The 27,430-nt window shown below is 37.8% G+C and overlaps 3 protein-coding genes across 3 annotated transcripts; all 3 read right to left on the bottom strand.

The window, feature by feature from the left end:
- Positions 1-708: 708 nt before the first annotated feature.
- Positions 709-7,713, bottom strand: copb2 (COPI coat complex subunit beta 2). The gene is made up of 22 exons (XM_017422340.3): positions 7,582-7,713; positions 7,034-7,171; positions 6,816-6,902; positions 6,495-6,621; positions 6,222-6,370; positions 5,855-6,001; positions 5,538-5,637; positions 5,307-5,449; positions 4,819-5,018; positions 4,562-4,672; positions 4,345-4,433; positions 4,135-4,241; positions 3,832-3,975; positions 3,303-3,433; positions 2,946-3,153; positions 2,667-2,777; positions 2,339-2,553; positions 2,102-2,240; positions 1,857-1,994; positions 1,634-1,711; positions 1,360-1,482; positions 709-1,251 (listed from the first exon to the last, which is right to left on the bottom strand). The coding sequence occupies exons 1-22, from the start codon at positions 7,582-7,584 to the stop codon at positions 1,156-1,158; spliced, it is 2,784 nt and encodes a 927-aa protein (XP_017277829.1). The 5' UTR covers positions 7,585-7,713; the 3' UTR covers positions 709-1,155.
- A 1,999-nt stretch (positions 7,714-9,712) lies between these two features.
- Positions 9,713-26,602, bottom strand: LOC108239457 (nicotinamide/nicotinic acid mononucleotide adenylyltransferase 1-like). The gene is made up of 12 exons (XM_017422166.2): positions 26,521-26,602; positions 25,357-25,502; positions 24,021-24,204; positions 21,803-21,888; positions 19,931-20,341; positions 17,543-17,721; positions 15,994-16,095; positions 12,702-12,730; positions 11,842-11,945; positions 11,487-11,665; positions 9,982-10,083; positions 9,713-9,865 (listed from the first exon to the last, which is right to left on the bottom strand). The coding sequence occupies exons 2-12, from the start codon at positions 25,469-25,471 to the stop codon at positions 9,812-9,814; spliced, it is 1,545 nt and encodes a 514-aa protein (XP_017277655.1). The 5' UTR covers positions 25,472-25,502; positions 26,521-26,602; the 3' UTR covers positions 9,713-9,811.
- rbp1.1 (retinol binding protein 1, cellular, tandem duplicate 1) lies at positions 14,297-18,458 on the bottom strand. The gene is made up of 4 exons (XM_017422118.3): positions 18,104-18,458; positions 17,543-17,721; positions 15,994-16,095; positions 14,297-14,913 (listed from the first exon to the last, which is right to left on the bottom strand). The coding sequence occupies exons 1-4, from the start codon at positions 18,174-18,176 to the stop codon at positions 14,863-14,865; spliced, it is 405 nt and encodes a 134-aa protein (XP_017277607.1). The 5' UTR covers positions 18,177-18,458; the 3' UTR covers positions 14,297-14,862.
- Positions 26,603-27,430: the final 828 nt, after the last annotated feature.

The following is a 27,430-nucleotide window of genomic DNA, read 5'->3' on the forward strand; positions in this document are numbered from 1 at the left end:
ATACAATCTGAAGTTCATTTTTTTTTAGAAACTGTTCTGATTCCAATTCAAACAAGAGTACCACTTATGGTACTTAATACTGAATTCAAAAGATTGTCAGAGAAATCAAAATCCCTCACAAAACAATCCTGAATACATGCATTTAAAGTTGGAGCATGATCAAGGTTTTCACAAAGGGTTCACCTTTGACCCTGTGACCTTGAAATCAATGGGGACCATCTTTGACCCACGAGCTGTCCAGCTGTGCAGTTTGACATTTCTATGTTCAAGGATTCACAATTTAGAGGTCAAATCGGAAGTTTTTCAGAGAAAAGGCCCCGTAAATAAAAAGCAGTATACTTCAGTGCTATGGTTAATTCTTAGTATGTAACAAAACACTTGCATTTACATAGCACACATTGAAGTTTTGTGAGGTTTGCATATCTTATGGTGCAAACAAAACCTGACTACAGCACTGTACAAGTCACCTCAGTTTGTTTATCTCAGGAAATACATTTTAAAAGTAAAGTTAGACCTGATTTTTAATTTCTATGTAATAAATCTAAAAAACACTTATGTTTAATCCATTAGAAAATCTGATTTTTATCTTCAGAAAGGAAATAAAGTCTGGAAACAAGTGTTTTTACACAATTTAAAATCTGAAAAATACTCAAAGTACATTCCAAACTTTTCTATACTTTTCAAGACAGTGTAGGAACCCAGTAAAGCTAATTTTGTAGGATTTTTATTTTTTATTTATGCTCCAACTACTCTTAAATTTACAGAGATCATGAAGTGTGGAAAGTCAGGCAAAGAGAACTACTATAGTCAAATATTAATATGTACAGCAAGCAACCACAATTTATTGGACTGAAGTAACTCTGATTTGCCATTACAGACATTACAAAGCATAGAGGCAAAAGAGATAATATCAACTGCTGAACAGTTATTCAGCAATTCTCATCTGATAAACTGTGTACAAAATGGAGTAAATACAGTCTTTCTATCGGTTTTGAGAGTTAAACAATACAGATCTCTTTTTAGTGAATTTTTGAATGAGTGGGCATGACAATAAAACATTTTTTTCAATACAAATACAAAAAGACGGTGAAAGGAATTGGTCTCTTTTGTTTAAATATGCTCTGAAGAGAGCTGGAGAGCAGGATGGTGGTAGATTTAATCATCTAGAAAGTCATCATCGAGGTTAACGTCTGTGGTGTCGATGTCACCGAGCTCCATGTTGTCCAGGTCCATCTCCAGCTCATCCAGAGTCTGCAGAAATACATAAACAGATGAAATGTTATTCTTCTCTGAAATCTCCCACTAAATTTTATTAGCTTCTCTTGAGTTGTGCAACTCTAATACAAATGGAAGACAAACCTTATCTTTCTGTGTGTCTGAGAATGTTTCTGCCTCCTCCTCTTCTTCAGGAGCAGCAGGTTCAGGCTGTGAAGGCGTCACAGGAGACACCGGGACAGAGCTGGAGTCCTCACTCTCTTCTGTCTGTAAAGACAAGTGAGATCAATGACAAAAGTTTGAAATTTACTGGGCATGCAACCTTTAGCCAACCTTCTGTAAGATCAAACATTTGAAAATTACAAAAGCTATAGAGAAATACATTCAAGGGCAGGAAGTAGAGCCAAAATGTTATTACCTTGGAGACAAGAGGGACGAAGGTGCCTTTAGGCTCGTACCCCTGAGCCTCCTCAAGAATATTTCTGTCTTCATTGGGCTGAAAATGTGAAATGGAACAGAAATACATGCATAAGCACCATTATGGTATTCTGAATTGTAAAGTAATCAGCATGCATGATGTAAAACTGCTGTTTGTTCTGAGCAAACTGGTGCAGTTTGTCAATTTCTACCACAAGCCTTACAGTAACGAGTGGATAATCTGTCGCAGGTCTGGAGCTGCCCAAGCAGGACTCTCTCAGGTAATGTTCAGCTGCGAAAGCCTCCTTCAGGCCAGGGAACAGATTTTCATACTCTGTGGGGTCTGCTAAAGATTCAGCTGCCTGCAATAAAAAGAAACATCCAAATATTCAAACTCTTCTTCTCTTTGTAAAAGAAATAAAAAAACAGATGTATCCATGTAAAAAGTTTCAACTCTAACAAATCTGACCTTCTGGTTGACTTTGGCTAAACTCTCCCTCCACAACTTAACCACACGAGACACCTGGCTGGGCAGGTATGTGCGAGCCAAGAAAGCAGCTTCAGGTAGTCTGTTAGTCTTGATTAGAAGCTCCAAACATTGATCCAGTCTGGAGAGAGAAAGTTATAATTAGTTACACTGATAGTCACGTTTTTATTGTGATATAGTACAAATAGTGTTTTTTAATCTCACACATCTAACACTCACTTTCCCTGAAGGAAGTACGTCATAAAGGCCACGTTGTTTTTGCCGTCTCTTTCTGCGCCCTCGGCCAGCTTGCCCACCATGGTGGCGTTGCCGGAGGCCGTGGCGAGGAGGAGCAGGCCGCCGTAATCCTGAGCGTGGTGCAGGCACTCCTGGGCCAGGCCAAACTGGCACTTACTGATAGCCAGCTCTGCTAGCTGCTTCCATTTCTGCTCCGACTGCAGAAGTCAGAGTAACAAATATTAGCAATGTGCTTGAGAAGTGATGACACAGGTTGCAAATGTGGGAATGGTCAGAAAATGCCTAAAGAAAACCCTTTAAAAGTTCTAACCTCTGCTTCCACGGCTAGCTGGTAGGCAATCTTCAACTCTCCCAGTTGCAAGGCTAACTCAAACCTGTGTTCAGGGTCTGTAGACACTGCCAGTGCCTGCTGCTTGAAGCCCTGAAGAGACAAACAAATCAAACTCATCAACCTACAGAAAGCATTCAACTGGATCTACTCTTCAGCAAAAACACAGAACTAAAAATGAGCAAATAATTCTAATAGAAAGTTCCAGTTTGTGTCTTTTTGTCTCTGTTTTTTTTTTTTTTCAAATTAGAATTTTCTTACCTGCTTCTCTAGGAAATGTGCCACCCTGGTCCTCTGTTCTTTAGGGATGGTTGGCAGCACCTTGTCTGCCATTCCAAAGTCCCTTCTCATGACAGCAGTCTGGTACTCCAGGACAGAGACCAGCAGGGAATAACTAACTATGTTGAGCTCCTTGTCTCCGAGGTACAGACGGTCATCTTTGGGTATGTAACCAAGCAGGTACATGGTTCTGCAAGAGAAAGCACAGGTGGTGATCAGCAACCAAAACAATGTTTAGAGCTGCTTTACTAGTAGATAGTGAATGTATTCTTTGAAGGCAGTGGTAGCATTTATATCGTCCCAGTTTATTCAAGTCAAGCCTAAGCAGTTGGGTCTTACCTGTCCAGATGTGCAATAGTCACAATCTCTCCTCCTACATAGTAATTGAGTCTGTTTACAGAGCTGGTGTAGATGAAGCAGTCTCCAACCCAAAGTCCAGTCTTTACAATCTCCTGGATCTCTCCCTGGACCTGAACAGATGGAAATGACACAAAAAAGGTAAGAAACTAAAATGTTTATATACAAGTGTAACACTTTCATATTCTAAATGTAATGATAATTTACTATATTTGTCAAAAACAAGGATGAGAATCTGTATTTTGTGGGTTAAACTTGTGAACCAGTTTGTTTTCTTAATAGGACAGAATCACACTATTATGGCACAGTATCAGTCAGTTCAAAGAGCAGTTTCATTTTATTTGAAGCTCATTCTAGTTCATTTGGGACATCTGTTACAGAAATACTGCAAGGAGACCCGCATGTCTCCTCCATGAACCACACTGCAGCAATCAGCAGTAACTCGAGCCGTTTTTAGCACTGACAGTAAAAATATATGTTCCCAACAAAGCACATTCACCCACTTACTGACCTCAAAGGCATCTTCAATCCCATCCTCTGTCACTCCTTCATTGTTCTCTTGGGAGGCAGCCACTTTATCTGCCAAGTAGCGCAGAATGAAGAAGGACTCCTCTGTAGCAATGCAGACCAACTCACCAGAGTCGGACCAAAAAATCTGAACAGAACATAAAAAAGAAGAAAAAAGATCATTTACAGAAAATACTGTACTAAAACCTCTGGTAGTCCTTTACTAAATTATCCAAATACATTCTTTCTGAAATAAATATACAATTAGTGGAAATACATAAAAAAGAACAACATAACTCAGTCTTACATGCTTGGGTTGGATCTCAATGCGACGAATCAGCTCTGTGTTCTCCCAGTCATAAAATGCCAAACCGTTCACTGATCTCACCCCAAGCAAGAAACCCCCGTAGATCCCTGCAGCGCAGAAACACCAATACATCCAGTAAATACAATTATCACATTTATTCTACCTTTAAAACTACAGTACAACTCGAACAAACAACAATGCTCTGATTACCTTCTGCTCCAAAGTCAGGCTTAAAAGATTTCTTTTCTTTGAAGTTTTTGAAGATTTTGACAATGCTGCTGCTTTCTCTGATGGCATATCTGTTAAGAAGAAACGATAAATCAAATATTATCTAATTAGTTGATTAGTAATAGTTCCAGTAAGACTTAACATTTTAAGTTTAGTGACACATCTTGAAATGCATGTTCCAAACTGTGTGTACACTTACTCGGAGGAGTCGTGTGCCCAGACAAACTCTTGAGCCGAGCCGAAGCTCTTGTTCCTCAAAGCCATGGCAGTATAGATGATATACTCGCCATCTCCACACACCACAACGAACCTTGGAATGCACAAATTTGTGATACATCAGGATAAAAATTGCTCCTAAATTCTGCACAGTTCTGACCAGCAGGGACAAGGTTTTAGGAAGATCGGAGATGCTGAAAAAGTTGTAATCATAAAAAGCCCCAACGTGCGAGTGTTTACCTTCCATTAGGGTTATGCTGGATGGTTTGGGGGTAAATCTCACAACTGCCCATATCTTTGACAGCCAGAGGCAATCTCTCTCCATCTTTAATTTCAGCATCACCCATGGCCTTCAGGTTGGCCTGCTGAATTTCACTATGTTTAGCCCAGATGATTTTGCCATTTGTGTCCATAGACATGGCTGGCTCCTCCCGACCAACCTACACAGCAGAGGGAAAATAGAATAAAGAACAAATGAGTATAAAAACAATTCAGTTTAAATATTCTAATTCACTGAGTAATTTAAACTTCAGTATTCTGCGTACTTATTAATGAGTTTTCTGTGCAGCTTTTTAAGGCAGTACAGAAAAATTTTGTGTTTTTTTTTCTGCAGAGGTTTGAAATACAAACTCAGCTGTAAATGTGTACATTGCAACATTTAATAACATTTGCTTAGAATAAGTTCTTCTGACTGTAAATTAAATCCTACAAGTTTTCTTTTCACCCACTTTAATAATGATGCTGCCTTCATCGTATCCCAGCGCCACATTGTTGGAGCCCCTGAGGCCACAGACGCACCACACTCGTTCCATGCCATAGTTCAGTGTGCTCTCCAGTCGGTAAGTGCTCGAATGCCAAATTCGCACAGTACCTACAGAGAAAGAGGAAAAATGATGCAGTGTAGGAGAGGTAGCGTCTGTGAGCATTTGCGTTTAAGAGTGAGTGAGATTTCTGCTCACCATCCTCTGATCCTGTGATAATTATGGGCAGCTCTGGGTGGAAGCTGACGCAAGAGACATTCTGGGCATGACCCTCCAGAGTCTGAACACAGGTCTTGTTCTACAACACAGAAAAAAACATTCAAACATTTATGAAGATAAAATGCTAAATAATGCTTACAGAGAACATTAAACATTCTTTTCACGACAATCAATGTTTTTACCAGTCTGCATTATGACTTTAAATTTAAAATGCTAGAAATATATAATTTCTTCTTTTTTTGTGAATTCTGATGTTTATATGGTGATAGAAACAAATAACCAAGCTGTTCTCTAACCTGGTAGTCCCAAATCTTGACTTGGCGGTCATCAGCCCCTGATATCAGGTAGGGCTTGTCTCCTCCGCTGTAGTAGTCGATACAGTTTACTCCCTTCTCATGACCCTCCAAAGTGAAATTGGGAGATGAAGACCCCAGCTGCCAGACCTATCAACCACCCAAAAAGTGACAAAGATTAAATAAATTTTCCCTGACATTTTAGTAAGATCTAGGTGCCTTACTCATTACATCCAACAATCAGATATGATCACCCCAGATTTTCACCAAAAGGAATATAATAGAGACATTTTTCTTTCACACCACATTACAAAGAAATAAACCATACCTATCTAAATGACTCACAAAAAGTTTTGAAGTAGTAACCTACCTTAATTGTTCTGTCCAGAGAGGCGCTGGCAAACTGATTGTTGTCCTTAGGGTTGATGACAATCTGCATAACGTAATGGGTGTGACCCTCAAACACCTGACTACAGGACCACTTCTTCTCCCAGTCCCATAGCTTGATCAGCATGTCATCTGCACATACACAATAATGCAATCACGCTTAAATGCACACAAAAACACGCAAACTAATGTTGAGACACAGTTAAAAGGTGTAACCAAAATAAATAAATTTAGCAGGCCACAGTTTCTAGCGTACCACTGCTGGTGAGGATGTATGGCTGGGTTGGATGGACAGCAATGCAACGAATGTAGTCAGAGTGGGCCTCAAACATGTGGACTCGCTCCAAGGTGTTGTAGTTGAACACGCGGATCTGCATGTCATCCTGCGCAGCGAGATCACATATAGGTAAGTCAATACGTGGCCTAAGTGCTACAGTGTCCTGTAATTTTTGTTGTAGATATTCAAACTCTTATAAATCAGGTCAAACAAACCATGATTACACTTATACCCTTCTTTGTGCTAGAAGTTTGCAAAGCCACTAGTGTTATGGAAAGCCAACTTTCATAAGTTACTCACTGCTCCTGTGATGACCCAGTTCTTCCTTGCCACAAATTTGGAGGCTCTGACAGGCAGGTCACACACTTCAAAAGTCTTGACCAGAGTCTGGAAAAGCAAAAGTGTGTCGTTGTTACAATTTGCAACATCACATGAGCTCTTATGTGCCTGCCACACATTCAGCTGCTGGGTGGTGCATCATTTCAAATGTTTTTATTTCTTCTCATTAGTTCTCATACCTGCGTTTCGTGGTTCCACACGCAGACGCTGCCGTTGTAGAGACTGGCCAACATCCATGGTTCGGTTGGGTGAAGGTCCACACTCTTTACTCGGTCCGACCTGGCTGTTAGCCTCCGCTTAATGTCCAGCCTCAGAGGCTTAAGAAATGAACAATGTAAGACTTATATTATCGTTGACTTATAACTCAAAGTGTTGTCATACGGCTAACTCTTTGTACACTGTGTTAGCTAACAGTGTCGCGTTAACAAAAATATTCGCAAAAACTAACATCAAAACACGCTAAGCCGCCAATTTCATGAATTGAACATTCATGCAGCATACAACTACATTGACAAATAACTCAGAATTAGATTAATAACATAAAAGACCGTCACTGATCAATTTTTTGGTGCTATAAGCTGCCGTGCTAACTCAAGCTAGCAAGCCGCTAAGCTATTAAGTATCAGTATTTGACTTTATTTCTTCCCATTTTAATTAATGAATCAGGAGTCTTAGTTGGCATATATCGAATCGAAACGTACTTACAAATACCGAAAATGTCACCTACCATGTTTCTATCCCCGTTTTGTCGCAATTAGAGCCAATAAGTAAAGAGTGGACACCAGTCGGGTCCGATGTTGGCTTTGAGCAGCGCACTGGATACTGACGTGGAACTTCCTGAATCAAAGTCTCGCGAGATCTGGGCCCTTGAAAGATGACGTGACATGAAGCTCTGTGCCACGGTGTGAATTTTTCTGAAGAGCAAATAGAAAAGGAAAAAAAAGATACTTGATATGATCAAGACGATCTCTAGCACTTTAGGTTGGTTTGAAGTCAAGAAAATCTGATTTGTTTCCAATCAACTCCTCTTAATGAGGCTTGTTGCAAGATTTTGCTGTTTAAAACAAACGGAAATATATATTGTGATATCAAATCAAAAGTTTTAAAGTGTAAGATTATTGGAAAATTGAACCCTTCAGTCAACTCTATAGGGTAAAGCCTCTTGCTATCCTTATTAACTAACGCAGGTTTGTCCAGACTGTTCTTGCACTGGATGTTTCTGAAGATACTGTTCCAGTAGACATATATTTATAAGTTGATTTGAGCAATCTGGAAAAAGCTAAACTTGATAACTTAAATGTTTAATTTTTTAAATATATGTTGTTGTTTTTGATGCAATGGAGTAGTTTGTTAAAACAATCTGTATTGGCTCTGACTATTCTCTCATCAGCATCCAACGAGAACATCAGACATATTGTTCTTAGAGAGACTGTTACTTCGTTGTCCTTTTTCTTTATTTTTCTAACATTTTTAAAATATATATAAAATCTGAAAATGTTTATTGTTGGTACCAAGATAATGTCTGTTAATCTACAACATAAGAAAGCTCCATTTAAGTGTTCGTACTTGTTATTTATAATCAAAAATATAAATAACATTTTGATCATTTATGTAAATTCTTTTAAAAACAACAGGAAACTTAACATCTTTTCTGATTATAAGAATCTTTTTTTCCACAGCATTTTATGACAAGTTCACAAACACTGGCCTGAAAACACATTACTAACAGGCATGTACTTTCAGAGTTATTAAATGTAGAAGTAAACATGAATAAAAGAAGGATTTTCATACAAATATTTCTAAATGCAAACATCTAACATGATAGTTTAGTTGTTGTCTGTAATGCACTTTAAAACTTTACACAATTGATCTAAAAGTTCTCCAGTCTCACTTCACATCCAGACTCCATATAATAAATGGATGTTGGACCACTGCGTCTAATTAGCATATTTAGAAATTATTTTAATTAACTAAATTTTCCATAATCATTTGTTATACTGAAACATTTGTTTTTGTCCACTACAGTGACAAATCAGAGAATGTTATTTGTAATATTTTTTATTGAATTGCTCACTGCAATTTATTAAACTGGAAAGAATGAATTAAGCTGTTAGTGATCAATCAACATATTTGCATTGATGTCTTTTTGTATTGCAAACTCTGAAAGCTTCATGAGGATATTAGTTTGTTGTTTATGCCATCAATATGCATTTATCTAAAAGTGCCAAGAATAAAATGAAGAAAAGCCATTAAGTTTATTTGCTATTTGTGTGTTTCTGTGCTTGTTAATATCTTAGATAAGTAAAAGAGAAATCATTTTACACTAGGAATGTTCATATACTGAGTGGTTGAGAAGTGCAGAAATGAAGACAATATGATCAAGCAGCTTTTTGAATATTTAGAAAATAGGTTTAAAGTTGATGCACAGTGTTAACATGAATTTAGTGGTGCCAGTGTATGATAATACACAAAGTTTGGGGTTTCTTTATTTAATTAAGCTAGTTTGAGTCATATGGTCTATATAAACCATAGTTTTATGAAATTGACCACAGATAAATCAGCCAAAGCTACATTCCTTTTGACACGTTCAGGTTTGACTGGAGTCAGATTCCCACCTGAGACTGCTGCAGACTGACAGTCAGCCACAGGGTTTACATTCAGTAATGTTGTCTACCGGAAGGTTTAAAGCAGATGGAGATATAAAGATTGGTTTAGAGGTATGACATTTTGCAAAATGTACAGTCAGTGGCATCTTTTCCACAAGACAGTTTACCCAAATAATACAAGAATGTGTTCATAATCATAAAACAATCGTAATAGCACATGAATGTTACATACATTTTTAAAACAACACAGCAGACAATTAATGCACCTTTATTGATTCAATATGTTTATTAAACATATAAAGTGTCTTTAGATTCAAATATTTATTAACCTGAGAAACATAAAGACAAGCATTAATCTTTCCTCTTGAACACTTGGAGACAAACTACATCTTCACATGTCAGCTCCTGCGAAACAAATACTTTGATGATGTTATTCAGAAGAGATTCAAACAAAAGAATAGGATGCTTATCATCACAATAATACCTCCAGTTATCATAAACTAACAAGTGTGTCGACCCACCAGGTAGAGTTTGCCTCCTTCGATCCAGTGTTTCCAGCTGCGGTTGGATTTTTCACCCTTCTGGGTGCACACCAGCTTGTCGCCCTCCCACCTGACCAAACTCTACAAAACAACACATATGTGAACTTTTTCTTTTTGAGTAAATATTATGATCAGGAAGTAACATGTAAGCTTTCCAAAGTTCTTTTAGCACTCACACTCTCTAACTTGCAATTTATGTTGCATATCAAATTTTCACACACACACAGAAACTTACACAATTTCTATCCTTATTAGGAAATTACATTGCGTTCCATTCACTTCTGTAGCCTAACCCTGAGCCTTACCCTAAACCTAACCATTACTAGTAATAAACCTAACTTAAACTCATTTCACACCTTAAACCTAAGCTGAACTCCTAACTTATCAGGCTTTGGTCCCCATAAGGACTGCTGGTCCCGACAAGGTAGGTGAGTATGCCAGAAAAAGTCCTAAGAAGATGAAAAAAGAAAATCCCCCCCACCCACACACACACACACAAACACACAGAAAGATTGGGTAACAATTATGACACACGCCATGTCAGTAAATTATGTTAAACAAAAAGATTCCTAATTAGAGCTGTTCGAAAATGACATTAATCGCACAATCTGGCTCTGAGATACAAACATGGAAGAACTCGGCACAGAGCTCATCAGCAGAAATCAGAGTTTCTGGTACTCAGTCAGGACATTACATAACTTCAACCTTTGTGGACAGTGTTCCAGAAAAAAAAACTTCAATTCAAACCTATTAAATTAAACCATGAACAAAACAAGAAGACATGCAGTATGTTAGCAAAATATTCCTTGTTTATGTGGTATCAAGATTCGTGAGACAATTCTTTTCTACATCAGATGGGGTCCAACATTTGATCCAAACCTTTCCAGGAATGCAGCACTGCATGCTTAACTCTGGCAGTGTGACACAGAGGTAGGAGTGGGGTTATTTGCGGTTAGCTGGATGTAAAGAGTTTTTAAAATGACAGATATACATAACACCATAAATACCTGTGAATATACCAAAGTACTGTCTGACAAAATGATGCCTAGTCTGCAGAGGTTTGGCAAAAGATCAAGAAATATTACAGTATAATAATAATAAGCCTGAGCAAATCTGCCAAAAGACAAAAGGAATTTCTGTTAAAAGTGAAAAGTTTGACGTGGTCAAGTGTTGCCTGACTCAAATTTAATCAAACATCTTAAGATGTAGCAAGAAAGTTGGTTAGTTTTTACATTTTATATATAAAAAAGCCTCCAACTGTTACCACAATGTTACCTAATGACACTTCTTTGTCCTTATTTCTGTCACAATACACAACAGTGGCCTTTCTTTTTGTAGACTGTAAGTGTATTACTGCTATAATACTCCTATTTAAAGTTACTAATGATGTTTTTTCCAGTTCTGTTGTAACACACAGAGAACAGATGGCAGATTTTACCCTCCTCTGGTCAGAAATGAGCTCTATAGCTGATAGATTAACCAACCTTGACTTGTCTGTTGTCCAGTCCTTTAGTGTACTCATCAAACTCCACTCCAACAGTGAAGGCCAGCTCATAATTCCTGAAAGTGCTGAGTGTTTTGAAGTCAAACTGGTCTCCGTCTTGAGTAACCACCTTGGTCTGGGACAAGGAGATGGCAATTTTCCTGGTAGCGAAGTCAATATCTGAAACAAAAAATGAAAAGGTGTGATTATCCAGAATATATCTGAATAGAAACAGGAATTAATTTCAATTTTGTCACAAGTACAGCATCTCTTCTTCCACTGTGTTGGACCCTCTATAATGTACTTACAAAATATAACAGATGTTTTTCAGAACAACATATAAGGAAGTTTCTTACTAAGTGCTTTCAAGTAATCCTCAAATTTGTCACTGCTTTCCAGGATCCATTTCCCACTGAAGTCGACAGGCATGATGGCAGCTGGTGGCTCTGTGGTGAGCAGGCTTCAGACAAAGTTAGGAGGAAGTCGGAGCCGGGTGTCCTCCGGGTTTTATATGAGTCAAGGGGCACGAGAGCAGAGAGAACTACTGGCAGGGGTCGATTTCGTAGGGCAGAAAGGAGCTGGGACTTCATGTGAATATTGGGCAGAGGTTATCGAGGCCACACAGAGGGGCAACACAATCACTCTTTTTCTAACAGAAACTTTTGGCCAAACACACACACACGCACACACACACGCACATGACTGTGTGGAACATACAACCAACAGGAGCTGTTTCATAACAAACGCCAATATTTTTCAATCTTTATTTGCCAATTTACCTAAAAAAAACAACTCAGACTGTCTGAACTTTGAACAAAAGGGTTAATAAAGTTCAACTCACTATCTGCATGTAGGCAGGAAAAAATTATCACATGTGATTAGGGGTTTCGATTTAAAAATGCACAAAAAAAATAAAAATGTTAATGTAAAATGTGAAAACAAACAGGTCAAATGAAAACAAAATAAACCGTTTGCTCACTTTCTAATATTCACACGACTTGAGCTGACTGAGAGCACCAGAAATGCCTTTATCAATAAGAATTAAGCGAGAAGTAAATCACTATAGAGCTCAAAATCCCAGTTTCAACAGTCTGTAATCTTTTCAAAAAGCTCCCCACTCATTTAAACTCTCAGGGTGTTTACAAGAGGATGAAGATACTTAACAGTCTGTGAAGGTTGGGGCAAATCATGACAAAAAAAAGAAATGAAACCTTACAGAAGACAGAAAAAGAGCTTCAGTCTGACCTACAGGATGATGAATAAGAACGTCACTAAGAGACAAGACACCTGCACCGTAAAACCTGAGAAGTTAGGTCAACTCAGACTCAGTACTTGTATGACTAAATTGAGTAACTTTAATTTAAACATTTCTTCCTGACATTTAGGTTTTACTTAGATTTTTTTCTACACATAATCCCTACATTCAAATTGAGACAACTTAAAGCTTAGTTAGGTTTTATTTCCTGTGGACGTCACTCAATCATTCTTAAGGTGATTTAGAGTTGTTAAAATAAAAATAAGGTCATTTTACAGAAACATTAAAATTATATGAATAGATTGAGTTACTGAAGCACAACCTGATATTTTTTATGTAACTAAAGATTTTTTTTACTTTGTATTTAAATCAAGTCAGATTAAAGAAGTCAAGCTGTTATAAACTTTGCTTCATGTCATCAAAACTTAAAAATCTCTAAAAGTTTTAGCATACTAAAAACAACCGAGTTAATTCTCCAAAACATTATACAGCACAGCTTATTTGTGGAGTTGGTTTACTCCAATCTTTTCAAAATATTTGAGAAATGACAACTTAATGCTCTTATGAAGTTGTGCTGTTGGGGGTTTACAGTGTGCAGTAAAACACGGCGGAGGTGTCATCATGCTGTGAAGCTGCTTTGTTGCTCCTGGTATCAAAAAGTTAAAAAGCCAATTAAATCTGAGGACATTTTAGAGTACATTTATGACAAATGTTTGAAAATCAGAGAGTTAGTTGTAATTTAATGAAGTATATTAACACTTTTGTTTAGTCATTATAATATAAAGTATTCTTAAATTCTCTCTGATGTGCATAACGTTCAGCTGTTTTTTCTCCAGGAAGCACTGCACCACTGAAGACAGTGTGTTTTCATCCACTCCAGAAGCCCTAATGTTTTAATTTTGCTGGTTCATATGTCAGACTTAAGGTGAACATTGGGGAAACTTGAAACCTTCAGAACGAATGTCAAATATTCAATGGAAATAAAAATAGAAGCAGAAGGAGAATTTATACTGGAGAGCTGACTTTCCCCAAAACAACCCACAAATTCAAAAGGAACATTTTATTGATGGCAAACATAAATGCAGTTTTCTAGCATCGGGCTCTGTTCTGACCCCTACCTGAGACCATCATTTTTTATCAGCCTGAAGCAAGCACATGGAGAAATCAATACCGACCCTCGGGGGCACCGTAAATAAACAGAACCTGCGGGTCAGAGCATGACTCGGAGTGAATGCACAAGAAGCAGCAGGAGGTAGAATGACAGGGCGAGCAACAAAAGCAGCAAAATAAATAAATAAAAAAACAACAAAACAACAAAAAAAAACGAACAAGGACGAGTGACATGGACTGCTTAAATCAGCAGTGGCATTACAAACAGTGAGCTGTGAGAGCGACTGATTCGGAGCACAGTGAGGGTCAAGTTGTCTCCTTCGTTTTCAAGCCGCAGCCCTCAGATTCTTCACGCAAGGCTGGGGAAGCCTTTTCACACAGCAGCTGATTATTTCAGTGTCAGATCAAAAAAATAATGATATAACTGCACAGAAAAGGACGCTGTCACTGTTGAAACCTGCTTTATTCATTGATTGATTCATCTCAATATCAGTGTCACAGTTTTAAAGGATTAGAGTAAATACATATATTCACACACACACTTCTTGTCTGATGCTCGCTCTGGTCACTGAATGTAAGTAACAAAGATGTTTCGAGGCTTCGAGCCATCTAAGATGTTGACACTTACCATCAATTTACAACTGTTCATTTCTCTTCACTCCACTTAATGGGATCTAGTTTATTATTTTACCCTAAGGCCAGCTACAGCCAGCAGTTTGCTCACATTCAAGGCATCTAAACTTCCTGATCACAGCAGCTGCCCTCAGATAAAAATTCAGCATCACATCTGATAACTGTTACCTGCTAGCTTGTAAAGTAAGGCGATGGTGTGAATCAGGGGTCAGCAACCTTAACAAACCAAAGAGCAATTTCTGACACTTTTTGTGAAATTTAATGTTCATAACAGGATTGAGGGACCAAAATGTGATATGGGATAATGTTGGATGGTATGATGTACGTCACATCTGAGCCAGTGTCTGCAGGAAGCACTGGGTTGTTGAATAAGGTCACTTTAGGTTTTCTTGAAGACCTGCTTGCAAACAATTCCTTTAGCCCTCATTTCCTGCAGGAGACAAAAAAAATTGTTGCGATTATAATAAACATCTATTATCTGTAGATTCACTTGTAAAAGACACAAGAATACTAACTGAAAAAATGGGAAAGGACAAGGAGGCATTTTAATGATGTGCTAATTTTACTATCAACCCATAGCATTTGCGTTATCGCTGCAGCTGAGCAAGAAATTTTCACAAAGGAGGCTAAAAGGTCAGAAGGATAAAAAAATACAGTACATCTAAATAACCTACAGCATTCTACATTGGTCTTATCTAGTTCCGCATATGCTTCTTTACAAGTTTATAATGATCAAATAATTTATTCCTGCTGCCAGTAGGGAGGTCCATTCTGAGCGCAATTTGTTAGTAAGTTTAAATGGTTCATTTAACAAGAAAACAAACCATCTTACATTAAGATGAAGTTTAAAAAATAGACTAAATAAAAAATTATTAAACAATAAAAACCAACATTTTTAAAAACTCGTTTACCTCTGGGATTTTATCTAACCTGCAATACAACCCCCGCCACCAGAGGTCACTGTTGCTCTGAAGCCAAACCTCCTAGAGGTTTTGGGAAACTTCCCAATAAAACCTAATTTTATTGCTGCTGATTAAAAACATCTCCTGGCGTCACTTAAGCCAAATAATTTGGAAAATTATTTTCTACCTAGCTTTGATAGCAGTAATCATACAGAAGAAAATCTGATAATACTGAGCTAATAAAAATGGTAATGTGCCTGTTATTACTTTTCAGATGCAAATGGTCTCATTACAGGCCACACTGAGGTTTCAAAGGAACATGTGATAATGTAGAATAATGTCATTTGCTTTTATGTGTATGAATGCATCAGAACATTAAAAGGTATGTAGAGATGATTTAAGAAAGTTAGAACCCCATATTTTCAGAAATATATATATATATTCTGTGTCCACATGCTCCACACAGAGCCAGTGGGAATAAATTCAAACTGGAGTCGCACAGGAAATATATGCGCTTCACATACTGCGCTGAGAGGCATTTTGGATGTGGATTAAAGAGTCTAAATTGCTTAGATTAATATTCATGCCAGGAGCTGATGTTTTCTCACCAGATGAAGCTCATCTCCCTCCACCCAGTGGGTCCAGCCTCTTCCTTCAATCTCTCCCTTCTGGACACACACCAGCTTGTCTCCCTCCCAGCTGACGGTGGTCTGCATAAAGACAGAGACACAGACAACAACAGGGGTGTTTAAAACACACGCTGCACCAGCCAAGAGTAAGTCCTGAAACTGAAAAACAAAAGAACCCTGCAGAAACTGCACTTTCTGTGCTGTGTGAATGCTCAGTGCTGAATGACTTAGGAAGCAGAACATTAGCAAAAGCTAAAAGGAGCAAAATACTACCTAAAGGTAGCTAGGCGTTAGCTAAAACCTATACATAGTTAAAAGGCTAGCTAAAAGCTAAACTAGCAAAAGCCTAGTCAAAAGCTAAAGGTTCCAAAAGGCTCGTTAAAAGCTAAAAGTATCAAAAACCGAGGTAAAATGAGCAAAATGCTAGCTAAAAGTAGGCAAACCTAGCTAGAAAGATCAAAATGTTAGCTAAAAGGTAAAATAGCAAAAGCACATCATTAAACATTAAAAGGCTAGCTAAACAGTTAATTAGCTAAATGTTAGCTAAACTTTAAAGCAGCAAGATGCTAACTAAAAGTTAAAAGTAGCAAAAGCCTAGTAGCAAAAAGTTGGCCAAAAGCTAAAAGAAGTGAAATAGTAGCTAGAAGCTAAAAGAAGCAAAATAGTGGCTAAAAGCTAAAAGTAGAAGAATGCTAGCTAAAAACTAGATTTTAAAACAGATTTTAAAGACAACAAGGTTTCGATGGAATTGAAGAGATCTCAATGAATTTCTATGGGAAAAATATTTGTAAAAAAAAAAAAGGCAAATATTTTTAAAAGTATAAAAGTTACAAAACTCAAAGTCATAGCACCCATCGTTTAAATGAGCTAACTGTTTTGATATCTGAATGGCTAAAAACAGGAAAACAATAGTGTAAATCCTGAATTAGCATTTATATAACAAAAAGAGTTAAATGCCTGTTACGTTCTAAGGCGTCTCTTGTTCCCATTTCCAATAATTATTCTGACACACATGACTTTCTCCTCCAGCCCTCCTCCCACCAGTTTACAGCTTATCTTTAATCAGCCTATCAGCATACAAAAAAGGTTTTTCAAGGGGATCACAGATAATCTTAGATCCTATTCAGTATTCAGAAACACAATCTCGTTAAATGAGTCTTGACTTTGACTCTCTGCCTCTCCCATTCCCTTCCCTGCAGTATATCTGCCATCGCTCTTCATTACATCCAGTCACAGAGAAGACCGTTAAAAGTTTGACTGAGTTTTTTTTTTTTTTTTGAGTAGGAGGAAAGTTCTGTATAAAATGACCGGCTCTCTCCACACCATCTGCTCATTAGACTGCAGTCTAGGGGCTACTGGAAAAAAATAAAAATAAAAAAATCAACCCACAGAATTTGCACCCAAATGGGTTCATGCCACCGGCCTCCAGGCTGACGCAATGCAATCCGGCTATAACGCCTTACTGGTTTTCTCCACGGATTTTAAAATGGGCTCCATTATCAGCATGCCCAAATGCACACACTCTCACCATGCATTTCCTGTCGTCCACTCCACACAGATCCTCCTCGAACTCTTTGCCCATATAGAAGTCCATGTTGTAGTTTTTGAAGGTGCTCAGGGTCTTGATGATCACGTGGTCCCCGTCGTGAACGATGTCTTTGTCAGGCTTCAGTAAGGTTGCAATTTTCCTGATGGCAACATTTACATCTGCAAAAGATTCGACCCCCCCGAAAAAAACAAAAATATGTAAAAACAGGCTGAGATACAGCAGATGATGTAGGATTTTGAAGCAAGGTGTTAAAAAAATATTAAAGAGATAGCACTTTTTAAATAAATGCATGTTACCCACTGCCTTGCATTCCAGAGTTTTAGGCTGAAATCATCTTATGCTGGGAAATAAGAGTCATAGCCTTTTTGAAAACATCATTATGTGCAATCTTCAATTAAAGAGTACAAATCTACCTTTATGATATTATTATAGCTAAATATAGTTAATATATTTGTAGATAATATAATAACTTAGATAAATAAATTGTTTGTTTTTTTAAATAGGATGATATGTGTCTTCTCAGGTCAGGTATGAACTCACCGAGTGCCTTCAAGTACTCCTCAAAGTTCTCATTGGAAATCATTTTCCAGTATCCGTTCAGATCCACCGGCATCGTTGGGATTCTTCTTCGTCTTCCGAGGTAAAGAGATCCTCAGTGGACGGCTGCTGGGGAGGGAGTGAGGAACAAACCTTATAAAAAGCCCCAATTTGAACTAAACTCTCTGTAATCCGATTACCTGCCAAGTCTAGTTTAATTGTGTGAAAATAATGATGGTGACACACACACACACACACACACACACACACACCATTATTTTTAGAGACTGCAATTCAGCATCAATGGCTGATTAGCATTCATGCTTTTATTTTCCTGCACGTTCTTTGTAATCTAATTACTTCTGCATACTTTGTGCTATTTTAGCCCTTCATACATCAAAACATTCAGCTCATTCAGGAGATGGGTGCTAAGTTTTTTGTGTTTTTGAAAATATTTAACTTTATTTAAAAATATTTTCCTCACAGAAACCCACTGAAATCTCTTCCATTCCCTAAAAAACAGCCTTCAAAAATGGGACTTACTTGCTTTTAGCTCCTTTTGTGCTACTTTGAGTGTCTTTTTTTGCTCTTTTTTGCGAGGTTTTGCTACTGTTCCTCTACTTTCAGCTTTTAGCCACGGTTTTGCTATTTTTAGCTTTCAGCTACCATTCTGCTTTTATTTTTAAGCTACTTTTAGGCTTTAGCTTCTGCTTTGCTGTTATTGATAGAAAGTGGCTTATTTATCCACGTGCAAAAAAAGGAGCAATATCCCTCAGTGGTGTGTTAGAAATACTCTGCAGTGAAGGGAACATTCAGAGAGCAGCTGAGTTTAAAAAGATCCATCCGAGCCTATTATGCGTCTCACAAAAGGCCCGTCTCTGCTTTTGTTTTGCCTAAATAACTCAATTAATTTGATAATCTCTCTTTTGAGTCAGCTGCAGCAAAACAACTTTGTAAGTCATTCACAGACATCCAAACACTGACACACACACGCACACACCATCGTTATTTTTAGAGGCTGCCACCCAGCATCAGTGGCAAGCCAGCAGTTTCATTCATTGGCCTGAGTGAGAAGACACCTCCTGTAGCTGAGCAACTGTCAGGATTACTTTAAATCCTCGGGTGGAAATAATATCGGGCTCACAGACACAGTGTGTGAGGGATAATGGGGGAGACTGAATGGATCCATTATGAATTGCTGTTGGGAAGAACAGGCACCCACACTGAAATCCATATGGGGCAGAAGAAAGGGGGAGAAAAGACTGATTATTGTCTACAAACAAAATCTTGGTCTAATGTTGACAGGCACACAAATACCCCACAAACTTGTGCCTCCTGCTTTGGCGTTTTATACATTCAGGCAATAATAATGAAAGCAAAATATTTAATGCTTGTTTTTTAATCACTTGCTGTGTAAAAATGTCTCCTAAACAGCTTCATGTTGAAACAAATTTACTCTTTAGTTGATGTATTTGATGCTTTTCACATTAACTGCATTGGTAAAAGTAATTTTTCTACTCTTTTTGTCCTAATTTAAGTTATATTGTAATGTTTTATCCACTAAACACCAGGTCGGATTCTGTCAGTCAGAACAAAATCTAATATGGTGTAAAAACTTGATTGTTGCTATAAACCAAACCGATAGCAGAGCAGACAGGTGACCATGAGGCAAAAACACTTCAAATATACAAATTTTATTCTATTTTATGTAACTGCAGTGATGTGCAAAAACAGCAAAACGATGTCAAAAGACATCAGGCCGTTGGGAAGATGCTGTGTAGACATTTTCCCCACTAGAATGAGGAGTGATTGGTAAAAGTTCAGCTCAGTCATTCAGACTGTTTACCGGCTGATGTGCCTGTTTAACGAGCGGCCGCAGCGCCACGCCCTCGTTTCTCCTCTCGCTGTCCTCCGTGTAGAGGTCGTGCTCCTCAATATATTCTATCACAGAGTCCGGGATCAGGTACTTGACGCTCAGACCGCGTCTCAGCGCGCGGCGGACCTCTGTGGCGCTCGTCTCATTCCTCATCCATTCCCTCACGAGGAAGATGTTCCGCCTGTGGCGGTACAGCGTGTCTGACTCGTGCACGGCACGCTCGGGCTGCAGACTCCCTCGACTGACGCAGACCAGGCCGAACCGGCCGACCAGGTCCTCCACGTGGTCGTCCAGCCACAGGCCAGGAATCTTGAAGGTGTTCAGGAAATCAGCGCCGCACAGAAGCTTCAACCTGGGAGATGGACCTGACAGGAGTGGCATTAAAAGAAAAAACTCACAAAAATTTGATGCTGGATAAGCTTCTCATAGTTAATAAAATAACAAAAAATACCTACTAATTAGACCACTCAAGTCGTTGTTTCTACCATTTTATATAAACCCATCAACCACGTATACAATTTTCATTTGTTGTTTTCTTCAAATGATTTTACCCCCAAAATGTTCTGCCCTCTGGCTGATTTCTAAACCCATTCTTCTTGTGCCTTTTTCTATGCAAATGCAACAGCAAAAACCTAATCCTCAAGTGGTGCTTCTTTTGAATATGTGAATATATTCCACTGGATTTTTGCCATCTGGCTAATCCACAATCAAACTACAAAAATGATCCATAATACTACATGATTGACTGACTGCTCACTCTGTCGAAGAGCCAAAATTCTAGTTGTAGGCAGCGGTGTTAGGGATGTAAAAGAAATGGAAAAAAAAGAGCATACTTACATTGGACCGGCAAATAAAAATATGACTAAAACTGACTTGTTATTTCTGCAAATTATAGAGATAAGATGCTCAGGAAGGTAGGGATTTTAAAGAATTGTATAGTACACAAATTATTCTAGTAATTTTACTTTACTATAAAACCAAACTTCTGATTGGAACAGAGACAACTTTTCACTGTCTATTGCATAAAACCACATCCTTTTTTCATTATATACGGAATCAGAGCATAACACAGATTTAGGAAACACAAGATTTGTTTTTGAATATTATTTGCATAAACTGTAAGTTACCAGTGACAATTTTCCTTGCCGTACATTCAGAAAGTACTGAGATACTTTAAAAAGAACACAGAGAACCACGAGGCTTCCACTCTGCACACATGGAGCACCACAGGAGCATTATGGGGGATTGATATAAATCCTCCACCTTCCTCTGAGCTTGTTAAATACGAGCATTAAACTAATATTAGCCACTGCCATTCTACAGGAAATGCCAAAGTTGAGCCTAAGCTGCAACCTTTAATACGCTCGCCATTTAAGATAAGTAGCCCTAAAACACAAAGAACAGCTAAGATGGTGAGGAATTCATGTTATCAATAGCTGATCATAAACAACAAATAAACAAGCAGGTCCTGATTTATTTATTAACCTTTATTTAACCAGGCAAGTCCCATTGAGATCAGAGATTTCTTTTTTATACGGGGCCTGAACCCAAGACCTTCTTGCTGTGAGGCAACAGTGCTAACCACTAAGATGTCGTGCTGCCCAAAGCTAATAAGGTTAGAAGATTGACAAAGGGGCAAGATTTCTTCTGGAGTTCACAGTTTTTTGTACAAAACATCATCAAATAGTTAGGATATTTCAGGTTGGACTACAACGATGGACTGACCTTCCAACATCCAAAACAGGAAGATTTGACAGTCAAAGGCAAGTTAAAAAAACAGTAATCTGAGGGCCGATCATATTTTCTCAACAATGTAAGATTCTTACTTGAGACGTTTTTATTGTGTCCTCTGGAGTCCCTGAGTGTCCCTGCGCTCGGTTCATATTCCTTCTGAATGCGCTCATAATGATACCTGCCCAACAACAAAACAGAATTCATTACTTTATGACAAAATATAAAATTATTAACTACTCAATTAGTGATCTTTACCTGCTATAATATTCTCTCGTTCCGCTGCATTATTACAGTTTGTGTATTGATCTTAAAGTAATTTCCTTCATTTCTCAAACTGGACTAAACAAACAGAGGAGCTTATAAAGATGCGTGAAAAACATCAGTGTTTGTTCAAACAAAGCTTCTTAAAGTTGCCCCAGTGCTTCTGACCGTGCGTACATGTGTGCACGTGTGTGCTTGTGAGTGGCATGGCGTGTGGCGCGGCCAGCCAACAGCTTCGGGGACAACGGACCACTTCACGCCTTGATCAGCACACGTGTTGCGTAAACACGGCTCAGAGACGACCAGCTGGGAGGGGAGCGTGGGGTTCCACTTATGAGGAGATTTTGTGAAAAAATTAGGAAGCAGGGAGGGATATAAAAAGCCAGGGGGCGAGGGGGGGGGGAATGGCTGAAATGACTGATGCAAGGCAGAATCTGGGTCAGCTTTTATCTAAAACGGTAGGCAGTTTGACAGATTAGATATCTACACCAGATTAGATATCTACACCAAAAGAAATAAAGGTTCCTACTTTGTTTATGTAATTTTCTGACTCACAGGGCAGCTCCCCACCAGAAAATGAACATTTTTCAACATACGTGAGGCGGTGCGTCTATTGGAGATTACAGATTTAATAAGCATCAAAATGTGATGCATGCAGCAAGTTATTCTTCTAATAAGGAGAAAACTGAAAAAAATGGGTCTGTCTTTAATAAAAGCCTGGAACCTTGAGCTCTTAAATTAAACATTTTGGCCTTTTGAAAACATTTAAGTGATAAATAACCAACAATGTAATGAATGAAACTTAATTATAGAAACTTAATGGTTTCAACTTTTATCCTAATTTTAAAGCTCAAGTAGATTTTGTGGCTCTTTATAAATGATATTCAGTAGGAGGGATGGTAAAAATAGCTCTTTCAATCACAACAGTTGCAGACCCCAGAACGAATTTGTTTATCAATTTTGAAGGCACCGACTAGAAAAAGAAAACCCCAAAGAGTCTTGTTCACGTCTTCTTGCTCAGAGAGCGGTACATTTGCCAGCCTTCTGCTGCTTTGTCGCCATTATTAGATTGAATTTAACAGCATGTGACCTTATGTTTATCCAATGAATAATAAAAAGGGCAACTCAGAGATTAAAATCTGTAATTTGGGAGCAGGGAACTTGGTTAAAATTTGGATAAACATAAAACAGCTGAAGCAGTCGCAATGAAGGGCCGGTAAATAAATACGTTCCTGTCTGCTCCGGCAGAAAAATACAACCTTGTTTTTAAAAACAGCAGCATCAAATAAAATGCTAATCATAACATGTTGGTAGAATTAAAATGAGCACATAGCTTTTAGAAAACAATCAATAATAATACTGTTTTTGTATTATATTAAGTGTTTCATCACTCAAAGCAACAGCATTTGCTTTTCTGCACATATTTTAGTTAGGAATAATTTCTTACAGAGAAACCATTGAATGCCCTACTCTGCTGGGTTTAATTGTGTATTTATTGAAATCTTAGGTATTTTCAAGCTTTGTATCACCATGTTTTGTATCTAAATTCACCTTCACTTTTTGTGTTTGTCTCCCCTGCTCTGTACAGTTAACATTTGCTTCAATGAATTATTTTATTCTTGGAAAAATTTAATAAGTTGCCGGAAAAAAAAAATGGAATGAAAGAAATGGTCTCGGAGTTTGTTTTTCTCCGTTGCCTGTCATTTCCCCGTAGCCTCAGCTACCCGTAATGTGTCTACAGAAGCGCGTGTTCTCTGTTCCTCATTTACTCACCTGTATCCACTCACCTCATTATCCCCAGCAGTACTTAAAGCTTTTCGTTCAGCCACATCCTTTTTGCTGCTTGCTGTAGTGTTATTAATTAGTTTAGGCTTAATGTAAGTAGGCTTCTTCTTCATCCAATTTTATTTTGGTTTCTGGATTACTTGCTTATAGTTTATTACACTTTCAGTGTTTTGTTTCATCGTTTTTCAGTTCTCTGAAAAATATGTTTTAACCAGGCTTCAACCCCCCTGGTTGTTTTAAGGCTTTTATTAAATGCTTGCCTACCTCATAGTGACCACCGTCTCCGTCCAGTCTGGCTGCTGACTCTCCCATTCATCAACTGTGACCCAGTTGGAGCTCCGCAGTGCCAGTTTTGCCATAGCGATGCGATGCTTAGCAAGCACAAGACCTTGCTTTCCATAGCCATCGCTCACCGGAGACACAATGCCTCCCACCACCTCATACTGGCCTAAGGAGAAAGAAGATTTGTAGAGATTTTGGGGTCATTACAGGCAATAGAAAAATGAAATATTATTCATTAGATATATCAGGGTTACATCAGGGATAACCTCAGGGATTCTGAGGTAAAACGATGAATTTACTGTCAGATCTCACATTTGAAGGCAAATGCTTAAACCAAACTTTTTTGTAACTGTAAGATAAGGCTGCTTGATCAAAACATTGTTATATAACTTACATCTTGTAAGGTAGGTTTAGCTAAAGCTTTGAACAGTGAGTTAAACTAAAACAGATACAAATTGTGTAAATTCTTAAAACAGATACATTATATGTGCAGCATGTAGAATATCTAACAGTGACTTTTAGGCATGTCAGCTGATGTCTTATATGTTATAGGTCAAAGAGAACTGTAAGAACATTAATGTTTCTGCTAACTATAAAATTCACTGTGCATATGCTCATAAAGCCTCTTAAAATGCTAGATCTGGACTAGAATAATGGCAGAGGTGTAATGACGCTTTTACGGCCATGTGACGAGGTCAGTGCTCTTGTTAAAGACAGCTTTATGATGCAGATGATGCTGTGTTTACACAAGGAAACTGTCTGCTGACTGATTACATCTGGACACAAAGCTATTCTTACAGAGGTGAAAGCAGCTCCATGTTGAGCATGTTGTCATGTTTGTTTTCTTTTTCTTAACCAATAAAGTTTATTTTTTGATAATATGATTCTTAGTAATTCAAATTCAGGAAATAGACAAAAATGTGAAAAAAAACAATATAATATAAGCGTATCAATAAAGACCTAATTGAGCAATCACAAACAGAGCAGCCTAGGTCATATATATATACAGTATTTGCTGCTAGCTTGTTTTGTGTTCTACACTCTTCTCAGGGAGGTACTTAAATGAAATGTCTGCCATTTAATGCTACAGAAGCTACTGTTTGTTTTTCAACTAAGGTGAGGATAGTTGTGTATCAAGTAGCTGATTTGTAAACAAAATTTCTAAAAAACAAAACAAAAAAACAACATCAGAACATATTGATTGTCAATGGAATCTGTCTGTGCATTATGGCCAACTAAAGGTGTGGTCTTGTATTTAACTGCAGATAATCAGAACAAACAATCAGTAGATTTCATGTATGTTATGTTTGGATCTAACCTGTGCTGTGCATGTGGTCTCTGGCCAGCTCAAACAGCCTCATGTGCTGATTGGTGATTGGATTAAACGAGCCACACGCTAACAAAACTAGTGGAACACGGCGGGTGGCCATCATGGTTTACCCTGTTGCACCGTGGTCAGTGAGCCTTGGAGGAAAGTAAAAGGAGTGTTACTAAAAATACTGTAAGTGAACTGATGGTACATGAAGGTGAGAGCAAGAAGAAAATACTAGCTGTGATGCTAATTAATTATCTGGTCTACTCAAAACAGCATCTGGGGTAATTCCTGACAAAAAGGTGTCAGTCAAAAGCTAATTTTGAAATAGCAAACAAACACAAACAAAAACTTTTCCTGTATAAAAATAATAAAGTCTGTGCTACAATGGCTGTGCAGGAATGCTTCCTTTAAAAAAGTCCACATTTAGGAGTGTGTTTGTGTGAAAGGTCCAAAGCAAAATATAATCAGCCACTCATTTCTAATAGTGGTCAACATTAGAAAGAATTCTAGTGGTTTTTGAAATTGTGTAGTAACCTCATCCACATCTAGTCTGACCAGTGTCACTGCCCAAATTGAAATTCCTGACATTATATAATAGATAGTTTTATATATTTGTTAGTAACACAATTATGTGGATAACAAACAGAGAATAAAAGTGCAGCCTATTTGATAGTTTTAAATAGCTACGATATAAATGTGTACGTCACAACCCGACTGTTACTATGTACATTTCATTAGGACAACACATTTTGCCCTGTAGGCGGGATTAACATGGTAATATTAAATGTAGTTTCTCCTGCCAAGACACATTTTTATGGATTTTTTTTTAACAGTGTGTACATATAATTAGCTCAGACTATAAATGACTGGACCCTCTCTCACGCTCATTTATACAGGCACGTAAATTTGACAAATGTTAAAAATTAAAACACATTTTCAGAAACACCGATCTGACATTGACATAGAAGCTAACTTGACCTAGCTTCGCCGACTGAAAGCGATGCCGAGCGACATCCTGAACATTAAATTAATGGCATTGTTATACTTATTTATTTGAAATGAGTAAAGCAAAAGAGTCACACTTTTAAAATATCATATTCTAACTTAGACTGGGTCAAACAAAACAAATGTTTCACAGAAAATTGTTAATCATCTGAGTTTATTTACCTTAATATTACATTAAGTCAGACTGTGTTGCACTCTTTTCACTCCCCTCGGTTTTGCGGCGGGCTCGATCGATGGTTCCGTGGGGAAACAAGGAAGAAGTGCGACCCCTGGTGGATGATATTGAGTTGTTTGATGAGGAACTCTCCATGGTACTGAAAAATGTTGGGCAGATTTTGTTTTCGAAAATTTAATTTCAGCCTGTCATAAAGTCTCTGGCTGTGTTAGAAATCAGTCAATGAGAAATCAATAAGGTCTGGATCTTACAAGATACTAATGACAAATCATCCAAATGTTGTTGTTGTGAGTTAAAATTTGTTACCTTTTAAAACACATATGTGTAACAATTTCGTGTGCACATTTGTAGAAAATATTCTCTGTATGAAAAAAAGAAAACTGGCTTTAACAGTAAAATATTTAAATAGTTTTGTGAGTTTTATTCACAAATAAGAAAAACTATGCTTTAAACTTAGTGCACAGAGCTCCCATAGTGTTTGTACACTCATGTATTTAAATTGCTCAGGTAAATTTATTACATAGGACTACAAAGCTTATGCTTGATGTACAACAACAGACTCTTACACATTTATTAACATTAGATATAAACTAAAGATCTTCCCTACTTCCCATTTTTTAATCTTATTTTCATATATTACTTGTTTTTATTATTACTCAGTGGGTGATGACACCATTTTACAACAAGAAGCCCACTGCTGCTCAAAGACATATACTGCATTATACATTGACCTTTGCAGCAATGCAGTAATGCAGCATCCACACACTCCAGAAAACCTTTCAATCCATCACTGGAAACTGCTTTCAGACTTAAAAAAGGAGACATTGCTGAGCACTAATTTTTTATTTCTAGAACCACCAGCTAAATAAAGTAGATGTGAAGCAAATATTTAACATT

The sequence above is a fragment of the Kryptolebias marmoratus genome, linkage group LG20, assembly GCF_001649575.2.
Source record: "Kryptolebias marmoratus isolate JLee-2015 linkage group LG20, ASM164957v2, whole genome shotgun sequence".
NCBI lineage: Eukaryota > Metazoa > Chordata > Actinopteri > Cyprinodontiformes > Rivulidae > Kryptolebias > Kryptolebias marmoratus.